This window comes from Acipenser ruthenus, chromosome 1, assembly GCF_902713425.1.
Source record: "Acipenser ruthenus chromosome 1, fAciRut3.2 maternal haplotype, whole genome shotgun sequence".
Classification (NCBI taxonomy): domain Eukaryota; kingdom Metazoa; phylum Chordata; class Actinopteri; order Acipenseriformes; family Acipenseridae; genus Acipenser; species Acipenser ruthenus.
The window spans coordinates 84,326,028-84,336,893 of record NC_081189.1 but is presented as its reverse complement, the minus strand read 5'-3'; the positions used below and the strand labels follow the sequence as shown (position 1 = coordinate 84,336,893).

Below are 10,866 nucleotides of genomic sequence, written 5' to 3'. Positions count from 1 at the left end.
ATTAAACTAGTGAAAATACCTCTCTCTCTCTCTCTCTCTCTCTCTCTCTCTCTCTCTCTCTCTCTCTCTCTCTCTCTCTCTCTCTCTCTCTCTCTCTGTGTTTCCATAAAAAAATGTACTCCCATAATATACATCTTTCTTACAATACAACATTACAATACAAAAAGCGTACTGGTAGTAGTAATTTATACTTTTCAAAGTGATTCCTGTATAGTATGTGGTATTTAAATGTAAATACTAAAACACAACAATAGACTAACATAATGTATAATATATTTGTCATTACATACCTTTTAAGGTTCTCGAGAGCCTTTAAAAATTTGACTTGGTCCTTCATAGTTCGGAAGATTTTTCCAATCATATGTTCTGTCAGACCTAAAAGAGTCTCACCATCTATTTCTTCACCTAATGAACAAAAAAACATAACATTAATCAGAAAAATAAGCACCAATGTGCTTATTTAACAGATATCTTTAAATATTTCAAAATATCCTTAAATCAGTTGAATATATCTTAAAATATTTTGAAATAATTAGAGATATCTTAACATATTTTAAGATATCTCAAAATGGTTTACAGATATCAGGAATTAATTTGGAGATATCTCAAACTCATTTTGAGATATCTCTAAATGATAATTTGACTTTGTATTTAACATTGAAAACATCAATTCAGTTAAGCTACATTTAAAAATTAGAGCTCAATTAACTTACTTGGTCAACAACAAACAACAGATTTTCCCTCTCTCGAAACAAAGCTGGCAACAGCAACAATGCAGCATTCATTCTCAGTCCTAAAAAAACAAATAGGGTATCAGATCATATACAAAGTACAAAGCAAACGGAAGAATGTTGAGCAACCCTGGTCTGAGAGGTACAGGATCTTTGGCTTTGCATTCCACCAGTGCTCTCAGTTACATTCATGAATTCATTATTTGCTAAACTGCACAGATAAAGAATAGTTTAAATGATTTAAAAAAACACACACAAGACTGTAGCTCTCCAGGACCAGGACTGACCACCACTGATACAAACGTTATTGTGGATTGGAGCAAAAAAATGTTAAGAACAGTATCAACAAAGTTTCTAAAAATCTGTTCATGCAGGTTTTTCGCATTGGTTTTTATGCCCCTGTGAGAGTTAAATACCAGCTATCTTCCCCATGAAATATTATGCTCTAAGTGTATGAAATGAAGTTGCATCATTTTCTGTTTAATAGTTATTTATAGATCCTATTCTGAGATAGGTCAAAACAATTTGATGTACAATAAATATTTCTTATACATTACCATTTTCCTGTGTCTTATCTGAAGCATCTTCAATGTAGGACATCACAGTAGTTAGAAGATGCCCACTAGAAAGTCTGAAAATAGGATCTACCATTCTGGATAGGCCACTCATTAGGTTCCGTTCCAAGTTTACTCCAAAACGTAGTTCTACTTCGTGCAACAGCTAAAATACAGATGCTAAAGTTATTATTATATTTATTTATTTATCATATGCCTTTATCCAAGGCGATATACACAGCTGTAAAAAAGAGTTGAATACTTACAAATAATGTAGTAGTTAAAAAAATCAATAAATAAAACAAAATCAAACTAAACTGAATGCGAGCAGAAAGAAGTTGCATGGGAAAAACCAGGAGCAGTGGAGTTTTGTAAAAGCTGGAGCAGGTGGATTGCTGATGCAGAAAGGTCACCTAGGAGGACTAATTAAAGTGATTATACATGCTTATAACTAAAAATATTAATTTCTGATCAATCACCATAGTAGAATAAAAACTAGTACCTACCAGTTTAGGATGCTTTAGGAATGGAAACAGACCAAGGACTTCTTCAGTGGACTTCTTCTCCATCATTCTTTCCCGAGTGTGTACAGTACTATGCTCGTCTTCTCCTGGGAACTCCTCACTTTGCATCTGCAATATGTATCATAACGTTAAGTAATTCAATACTTATGATCAGGCATTTACTGCATGTATTCTCTGTGCTTTTCTTTACTCTGGAAAAATGCTAAAGATCAAGTACTCTCCATGAAAGCCAATTAGCTAATAAACTACACAATCGCATGTATGTACATATATAAAGTATGTAATTCTATTTCAATCTATTTCTGTCAATGCAGATCCAAGAGTTAGGCTTACAGATTCTCTTCTCTTTTCCATGAGCGGTTGCTGTTGCTCTGGTGCACGCTTCCTTCCTCGACCCACAGCACCAAACTTTTTTTTCATGTCTTCTACAGTCTCCACTGAAATAAGTGTCTTTCTCTCTTTTTTGAATTTATTTCTCAGTATTTCAAGTAGAGTAGCCTGAAACAATGATAGAAAGTTAAACCTATGTCCATTATCTGGCTATAAAAAATACATATCAACTAGTAAAAATATATTTAACGCTGCATAATTTTGACAAATTAATGTTTATTTGACTATTTCTTTTATGAATATAACTACCAAATGTATACTCACATATCCAGTTTGGCTGTCATCCCTTAGAAATCTGTACTTACAGCACAAAGTACTTAGCACAGTACTGTACATTATGTGGTCTGGATACCTAAATATACAGATTAGAAAATAATATAGGCATATGAATTGTAAGTGAATTGTAAGAAAAATATATATTTGAGAAATAATGTCATGAAATACAGTTGCATTTTACAATTGCTTTAATTTACAAAAAAACATGCTGAAAAGCATTATCAAAATTAATTTAATAAAACTTTTTCTCTTGAATAAAATATTGCTGTTATGATAGATTTTAAAAAAAATAGTAATCCTTTTAAAAATGAATATGCTATTTTATGTTATGTAATTATTCTAAAATTGGTTGCCTATGTATCTAAAACAAACACCGAAATCTCAGTTCTTACAGCGTATATTTGCTGAGGTCATCAAACAGAGTCTGTATTAGAGCTGCACGAAGGGCAGATTTGTCTTTTGATTTGAAACCAATGTCCCTTCTATCAAGGGCCATCTGTACAACTGGAGGAAATATAGGCAATGTATAACATGCGGTCCAAACATGAACACTTGTTGAGGTTTGTGGCACTTCTCTGCATTCTACTGGCAGCACCTTCTCTGAAACAATATGCTCATTTGCTTTTGTTCTATGAAAATACAAAAAACAACAAAAAAAACAATAATTCATAATTTTAATCACCTGAAAATATCTAAAGACTTGATATTTAAACAGAGCCTTATAATATAACAGCCATATTAATTTTCTACACAGAAGTTTAAAACCATACATTCCCAGTCCTCATTTTCAGGAATTAAACTAGTGAAAATACCTCTCTCTCTCTCTCTCTCTCTCTCTCTCTCTCTCTCTCTCTCTCTCTCTCTCTCTCTCTCTCTCTCTCTCTCTCTGTGTTTCCATAAAAAAATGTACTCCCATAATATACATCTTTCTTACAATACAACATTACAATACAAAAAGCGTACTGGTAGTAGTAATTTATACTTTTCAAAGTGATTCCTGTATAGTATGTGGTATTTAAATGTAAATACTAAAACACAACAATAGACTAACATAATGTATAATATATTTGTCATTACATACCTTTTAAGGTTCTTGAGAGCCTTTAAAAATTTGACTTGGTCCTTCATAGTTCGGAAGATTTTTCCAATCATATGTTCTGTCAGACCTAAAAGAGTCTCACCATCTATTTCTTCACCTAATGAACAAAAAAACATAACATTAATCAGAAAAATAAGCACCAATGTTAACATGCCATTGTAATTAATTTCACAGTTTTAAATGCAAGCAGTACCTTATACACAGTATGATGAGGTGCAATATATAAACATCCATCACTGTCTTCATAAGCATCGAGTGCATGGTAGTCAACTTCATTGCCAGCTGTTAATGTACACCACTCATGCAAAGCCTCTATTTTGAAGGCATGAAGGTGAGAATTAAATTCCAGACCAAAATACAGTTTCCCACACAAAATCCATGTACACCTAAACTGAATGATATGCAAGATTTTGAAAAAAATGGGTAAATCCTCATGGACTACATCGACAATGAAGTAATCCTTGACTTCGTATTTCACGTGATCCACAGTTAGTTTCTTTACTTTCAGTATGGTTTCATCAGCTTCAAGTTCACTGGCTTGAATATTGCATTTTTCAAGAATAATGTCTTTCAAAGATGTAGATGATAGCTGAACAACACAAGACCCTTCTTGCTCATATGACTGATGCAAAGCATCTGCACAACAAAAATCCCAACACTGTCTTTGTTGATGTCTTTTTGCTAAAGTAAAGCAGATGTTCCGGAAGTTGCACACATTTCTTGCAAGCCGCTTAAAGTACTGGTGCTTTCCTTCAAAACGTAAGCACCAAAGTGATCGAAGTGGTCCAAATTCAGCTAGCAATCTGGGGTAGTGTACCAAGTAATGCAATTTTGGTATAAAATTACCAGGATACAGTCTATTAAATTCACTGAGAAATTCTCCAATTAAAATCTGCAAATGTGAAAGTGACGACTTTTTCACAACAGGAGACATTACAAAGTCTACTATTTCACGAAACAGAAGGTAGTGCTGCCAGTGTTCATCTTCTGTTGGGACAAAATGGCCAATTAGAAATGGAAGAAAGTTAAACATGCACCATTTTTGAATGGCAGTGCCAGGAAAAGTACCAGCATTTAAATGCTTTAATGACAATTTAACTGGCTTTCCTTTCTTGTCATTTTGTCCAAAGGAAAATAAATCAAGTTCAGTGTTAATGTTTTGAACAGAAACAATTTGTCTTGAATGCAACGTGAGCAAAAGTTGTCGTAAAAGTAATGGAATAACTCCTTCAAGGATATCATGCATAACATCTGGAGGGAAAGAAGTTGTAGTGTCAAAATACGGTAGCTGTTCAAACGTACATTCAGCAACAACTCCATACGCTATACTGGCAACTTCTGCATTAACCTCCCGTGAATGCAAATGTGATCTGTGAGCATCAGATGCTCGAATTATCAAATCATCCTCAGAGTACTTGTCTGAAATCTCTTCATGCAATATCATGCAAAATCTGCATATACGCCCACAGTTAAATGAACGTTTAAATCCTGCCAAAGCATGAGATGAAAGGTTGTCCCCTGATATTGTTACTACAGCTCCACAAAAATGTCTAGTTTCACCATTTACTGTTACTTGAATACCATCTGTGAACAAGACTTTTAGGTCATTTATTAAAGGTTGTAGTATGTCACTATAACTGTATTTTGTCTGCAAAAGTTTGTATTTTACTAGAACACACAAATAAATGTGACTTAGTTGTGATCTGTATTTCACAGATGCATTTCCTAAAGTAAAATAGAAAGCACAAACTTTATGAATTGTTTTTTTGGAGCCCAAGGGGTTAACAACCTCAAATTCATCTGTATATAGGTGAATCCTAAGAAAGTGAGAATTTCGGGGAAATTGTTTCTGAAAAATGTCACTGTCACAGAAGTCACATAAGTAATCGCCAGGTTTTGATTCAGTTTCTCTGTTTACACATTCCCAGATGTCTTCCTGTTTAAGAAGGTCCAAGATCGGTACATAATAAAAGGAAAATGTGATACAGGTTCAACAAGTCCTAGAGTTTCTTTGAAAACTCAACCAATTTATAGTCTGTGGCAACAAAGTCTGCTGCTTTGTTCAGGACATTTTCTTCAGCTAATAGTTTGCTAAGCTGTTCATAACCTGGCGTGGAGCAACCTCCACACCTCACCCTCTCTTAACTGGAGTCCCCCAAGGGTCAGTCTTGGGTCCTCTCCTGTTCTCTCTCTACACCCGCTCCCTGGGCCCCCTCATAGCATCCTATGGTTTCTCATACCATTTCTATGCTGATGATGCTCAGATTTTCCTCTCCTTCCCCACCTCTGACTCCACCATCTCCTCCCGTATCTCTACCTGTCTGTCTGCTATTTCCTCCTGGATGCACTCGCATCACCTCAAACTCAACCTCTCTAAATCTGACCTCCTTTTCTTTCCCTCCTCCTCCCCCTCCTTTGATCTCTCTATCTCTGTTCCTCTGGAATCTACCACACTCTCTCCCTCTTCCTCAGCTAAGAACCTTGGAGTCACCCTGGACCCCTGCCTCTCTTATTCCCAGCACATCTCCACTCTGGCACGCACTTGCCGATTCTTCCTGAGCAACATCCGAAGAATCCGACCCTTCCTCACAAACTATGCTACCCAGCTCCTGGTCCAGGCCCTGGTACTCTCCCGCCTAGACTACTGCAACTCCCTCCTGGCTGGCCTCCCTGCATCCGCCACCCGTCCGCTCCAGCTCATCCAGAACTCTGCTGCCCGCCTGGTGTTCTCTCTGCCTCGCTTCGCCCACGCTACTCCACTACTCCGCTCGCTCCACTGGCTCCCGATCACCGCTCGCATCCAGTTCAAGACTCTTGTACTAGCCTACAGATGCCTTGATCAGACTGCACCCAGCTACCTCCAGACCCTCATCTCTCCCTACACCCCCACTTGACCTCTCCGCTCCGCCTGCACTAGAAGACTGGCTCTACCTCCGCTACGCTCCCCTGCCTCCCGAGCCCGCTCCTTCTCCACCCTTGCTCCGCAGTGGTGGAACGACCTTCCTACAGATGTCAGGACTGCCCAGTCCCTGACCACATTCCGGCGCCTCCTTAAGACTCACCTCTTCAAACAGCACCTGTAGAACTCCTCTGTTGTATCCTGGGACACTATCACCCTTCATTTAAATATGCTTTATTTTGCTCTTATCTGCCCCCTATTTTACTGCATTTAATCCTGTACCTCAGAATATTGTAATCTGCCAAGTGTTTAATCTGTAGTATTTTGTACTTAATCATATCCTGATGTAACTATCACTATTTAATCATATCCTGATGTAACTTTCACTATTATCTGCTGTATTATTGAATTGTGGTTTGTCACACTTGAAAAAATTATTGTATTTCTTGTTCTTATTGTATGACTTGTATTGTAACACTTGAATGTATTTGTATTTGCTTGCGATTGTAAGTCGCCCTGGATAAGGGCGTCTGCTAAGAAATAAATAAATAATAATAATAATAATAATTCTCTTCAACATTGAAGCCTGCTTCATTTAAACACTGTCTAATTAGTTGTGAATAATTTTCATGAAAATAATCTAGAATGAATTGTAAATTATGAACCAAGCTGTCCTGGACTACTTTAGGTAGTAAATGCTTTTCTTGGATTTTTAAAATAAATGTGGCAATATTTTTTGTTAGCTCAAACTGGAAGTCATGCACAGACACCTGACTGAAATTTTCACTACAGACAGAAAGCAAAGCAGTGTCAGAGTCTCTATTACTTTCTGGATCTGCATAATCATTGTTACAATCCAAGGATGTTGACTTCTGTCCTCTGATGTAATTTGTGTGATGTTTATAATAATGCTTTCTCAAAGAATTGACGGTTCCAAACTGTTTTCTGCAGTTTTCCACACTACATCTGATAGTGAAATGAGGAATGTGTTGGTGAGCAAGCTCTAAATGAGACAAATATTTTTTAACTGTGTACTTTATGACACTACAATAAGTACATTTGTAGACTGGCATATCAATTTTGCACCTGTAAATGTTGCCGTGAAGTTGCCCAGACCTAAGCCAGAAATCCACTCCACTACATTTTCAACAGTCCATTCCTCCACAGCTGACTTTTCCATATTGTGCTACCCGGCATTCACCTTTGAATCTGAAAAAAATGACAAGACTGTTTACATGAGTATTATGTTGGAAAGATACATCTTATAAGTTTTCAATTAAAAGTTTTTTCAAATTTGGAAATACAGTTTTATTGTAAGCTTACATTCTGTGTTATTATTAACTATGATCATTATGCAGTTTAATGGCTTTTTTGAGACCGATATAACCGATTTTCTATATGAGTTTTCAACTCTTAAGTCTAATAATAATACTGTAATTATTACTGCTGCTCTTCAGTTTGAGATTATATATATATATATATATATATATATATATATATATATATATATATATATATATATATATATATATATATATAAACTGCTCATTGCTAATTGGTGTTGAACAAGGCTAGCCTACATACGACTAGCCTACATACGACTCAAAATGTAAAACCCGGACTTAAAATATGTGAATTTTTTTTTTTTTTTCTCAAAAAACATTAAAATGACAAATATGAAATAAATAATAAAAATAGGTTTAGAATATACCCGCATCCACCACAGCGAGCCGTTAGCCTTTTTGAAAGTGAACGTTCTCCAGCTCTGAAACTGGAGCGGCCATTGTGCTCGAGCGCTCCGAAATATATATATAATATTTTTTAAAGAAACGGGCTAGTCCTAACTAATGAATGTATATATATACATTACATCACTACCACAAATTAAGCCACACTCTACAGTACAGTATTTTAACGTTATTATTTTACAATATTACAAAGTAAATACAAGTAATGGGAAGCTAGCGAAGATTGTTTCAGATTGTATGGGTGACAAATTAAACAGTGTAGCTTTAAAAATACATCATTAAAAAGTTTTTCCCCCTAAAAAACACAGTAATTTGTGTGTGCATCACTGACTTTGTAACAGAGGTTGAATCTTTAATCGTAGTCTACTTACAGTGAAGCCATTAAAGTTACTAAATGTATCTCAAATGTAATAGTTACATAATCTAGAATTCAGCGTTAATCAATAAAACATACGAACAATAGTAATAATAACAATTATGACACGACTATATTTGATCGGCTTTCGGAGCTGCGTCTTGAAAAAAAAAAAGAAACTTCCAGAAGTATTTTTTTTTCTTCAATTCTGACTATTTGATTATCGTTTTCAGTCATTGGTAAAATTACCTCAAAATATAAAATTGACCCACATAATTAATAAAAGCAAAACCTTTTTTGTTTACTCATGAATGTTTTACAGTTATCTTTTTTAAAAGTTTTCATCGATTAACCATTTCAAAAATCAAGTATAATATAAATTAACATTATTAGGATTATTAATAGACCTTACCCACCTCAACACTTGTCGCTGTGAGGAAAGGCATTCTGTGCTGTGAAGAAAATACCCGCCTCGAGCGGTGTGGGTTCCTTGGCAGCGATTGGTTGCGGAGGCACTCTCTGTTGCTGGGGCAGCTCCAAAGGGAAAGCTCACTGTTCGTGGACCTCTGTGGACTTTTTCTGCTTTAGTGACGTATCTATAGCTTGAAAGTCTCAAACAGATTCTCCTCAGCGATGTATGACAAATATTATGTAGTGTGAAGCATGTAAATGTTACATATTAATTTGTTATATGTATATTTTTAATTAGCTAAAGATAATGTCGTTATCCAAGCCGTTACACGACTGCAATCAATAAAACGAATGTTATATTATTCAGTATGATTAAAGGGGCTTAAGAACCGTTAAACCTTAAAGAAAGAATAAGTGTGAATGAGTACAATGCCACACTAACATATTGTTTTAAATTTGTTCTAAGAGTGTATACAATATTTTACTCTATGCATTCTTTTCTGTTGAGCACTCCTGACACCGTTGAAACGGTGAGTCTCAGGTCGCCTGCGGATACATAAGTCCAATCATTGCGTCTGAACCTGGTGTGTAATCCCAAGGTAACTGCTCACTTTTAACACGATTTAAGACGTTAATTCACGTTTTAAGTAATACAGTGTCCCCTTCAATCATGTTAAAGGAGAGATTCGGAAATAACATTCAAACCTATGCGCGAGTAAATACCATCCTAACTCCTAACATCCAAAAAAAAAAAATAAAAAAAAAAATAACAATAATATATATATATATATATATATATATATATATATATATATATATATATATATATATAATTGCATGCCCCTCTAGCTACGATATGGAGTCTTGCATGCCCCGCTAGCTACGATATGGAGTATTTCCATCCACCTCCGGTTGCTTCATTCCGGAGGTGCATGCAATATATATATATATATATATATATATATATATATATATATATATATATATATATATATATATATATATATATTTGCATGCCCCGGTAGCTAAAAGCTTAGTTACGGCTCTGGGCAAAACCAACGCCCTTGGCCAGTATACAATATTTTTCTCTATGCATTCTTTTCTGTTGAGCACTCCTGACACCGTTGAAACGGTGATTCTCAGGTCGACTGCGGATACATAAGTCCAATCATTGCGTCTGAACCTGGTGTGTAATCCCAAGGTAACTGCTCACTTTTAACACGATTTAAGACGTTAATTCACGTTTTAAGTAATACAGTGTCCCCTTCAAACATGTTAAAGGAGAGATTCGGAAATAACATACAAACCTATGCGCGAGTAAATACCATCCAAACTCCTAACATCCAAAAAAAAAAAAAAAAAAGAAAAAAAATAACAATAATATATATATATATATATATATATATATATATATATATATATATATATATATATATATATATATATATATATATATATATTTGCATGCCCCGGTAGCTAAAAGCTTAGTTACGGCTCTGGGCAAAACCAACGCCCTTGGCCAGTATACAATATTTTTCTCTATGCATTCTTTTCTGTTGAGCACTCCTGACACCGTTGAAACGGTGATTCTCAGGTCGACTGCGGATACATAAGTCCAATCATTGCGTCTGAACCTGGTGTGTAATCCCAAGGTAACTGCTCACTTTTAACACGATTTAAGACGTTAATTCACGTTTTAAGTAATACAGTGTCCCCTTCAAACATGTTAAAGGAGAGATTCGGAAATAACATACAAACCTATGCGCGAGTAAATACCATCCAAACTCCTAACATCCAAAAAAAAAAAAAAAAAGAAAAAAAATAACAATAATATATATATATATATATATATATATATATATATATATATATATATATA

The 10,866-nt window shown here is 35.2% G+C and overlaps 2 protein-coding genes across 5 annotated transcripts; both read right to left on the bottom strand.

Annotated features, from left to right (window-relative positions):
• Nucleotides 1-290: 290 nt before the first annotated feature.
• On the bottom strand, nucleotides 291-3,557 carry LOC131738086 (uncharacterized). Of its 2 annotated transcripts, XM_059031334.1 has the most exons (7): nucleotides 2,868-3,557; nucleotides 2,464-2,551; nucleotides 2,143-2,307; nucleotides 1,792-1,917; nucleotides 1,289-1,451; nucleotides 714-793; nucleotides 291-405 (listed from the first exon to the last, which is right to left on the bottom strand). In XM_059031334.1, exons 1-7 carry the CDS (start codon nucleotides 3,245-3,247, stop codon nucleotides 394-396), a joined length of 1,014 nt encoding a protein of 337 aa, XP_058887317.1. In that variant the 5' UTR covers nucleotides 3,248-3,557; the 3' UTR covers nucleotides 291-393. The 2 variants fall into 2 exon arrangements, with proteins under 2 accessions (XP_058887317.1, XP_058887321.1); XM_059031338.1 differs by having other exon boundaries at nucleotides 2,464-3,555.
• A 1-nt stretch (nucleotide 3,558) lies between these two features.
• LOC131738084 (uncharacterized) lies at nucleotides 3,559-9,098 on the bottom strand. 3 transcript variants are annotated; one of them, XR_009329610.1, is made up of 4 exons: nucleotides 8,993-9,098; nucleotides 7,560-7,682; nucleotides 3,768-3,886; nucleotides 3,559-3,671 (listed from the first exon to the last, which is right to left on the bottom strand). XR_009329610.1 is itself a non-coding variant. In XM_059031328.1 (2 exons), the coding sequence occupies exons 1-2, from the start codon at nucleotides 5,016-5,018 to the stop codon at nucleotides 3,660-3,662; spliced, it is 1,263 nt and encodes a 420-aa protein (XP_058887311.1). In that variant the 5' UTR covers nucleotides 5,019-5,184; the 3' UTR covers nucleotides 3,559-3,659. The 3 variants fall into 3 exon arrangements, 1 of the variants encoding a protein (XP_058887311.1); XR_009329609.1 differs by lacking the exon at nucleotides 3,768-3,886 and having other exon boundaries at nucleotides 3,576-3,671; XM_059031328.1 differs by lacking the exons at nucleotides 7,560-7,682; nucleotides 8,993-9,098 and having other exon boundaries at nucleotides 3,768-5,184.
• Nucleotides 9,099-10,866: the final 1,768 nt, after the last annotated feature.

Excerpts from the sequence above, each read along its gene's own strand:
- LOC131738086 (XM_059031334.1), bottom strand. The coding sequence starts at position 3,247 with ATGTATGGTTTTAAACTTCTGTGTAGAAAATTAATATGGCTGTTATAT. Across the intron at positions 1,452-1,791 it reads TCCTAAAGCATCCTAAACTG|CTGTTGCACGAAGTAGAACT; the intron begins GTAGGTACTAGT and ends TCTGTATTTTAG. Across the intron at positions 794-1,288 it reads AGATAAGACACAGGAAAATG|GACTGAGAATGAATGCTGCA; the intron begins GTAATGTATAAG and ends TTGTTTTTTTAG.
- LOC131738084 (XM_059031328.1), bottom strand. The coding sequence starts at position 5,018 with ATGATATTGCATGAAGAGATTTCAGACAAGTACTCTGAGGATGATTTG.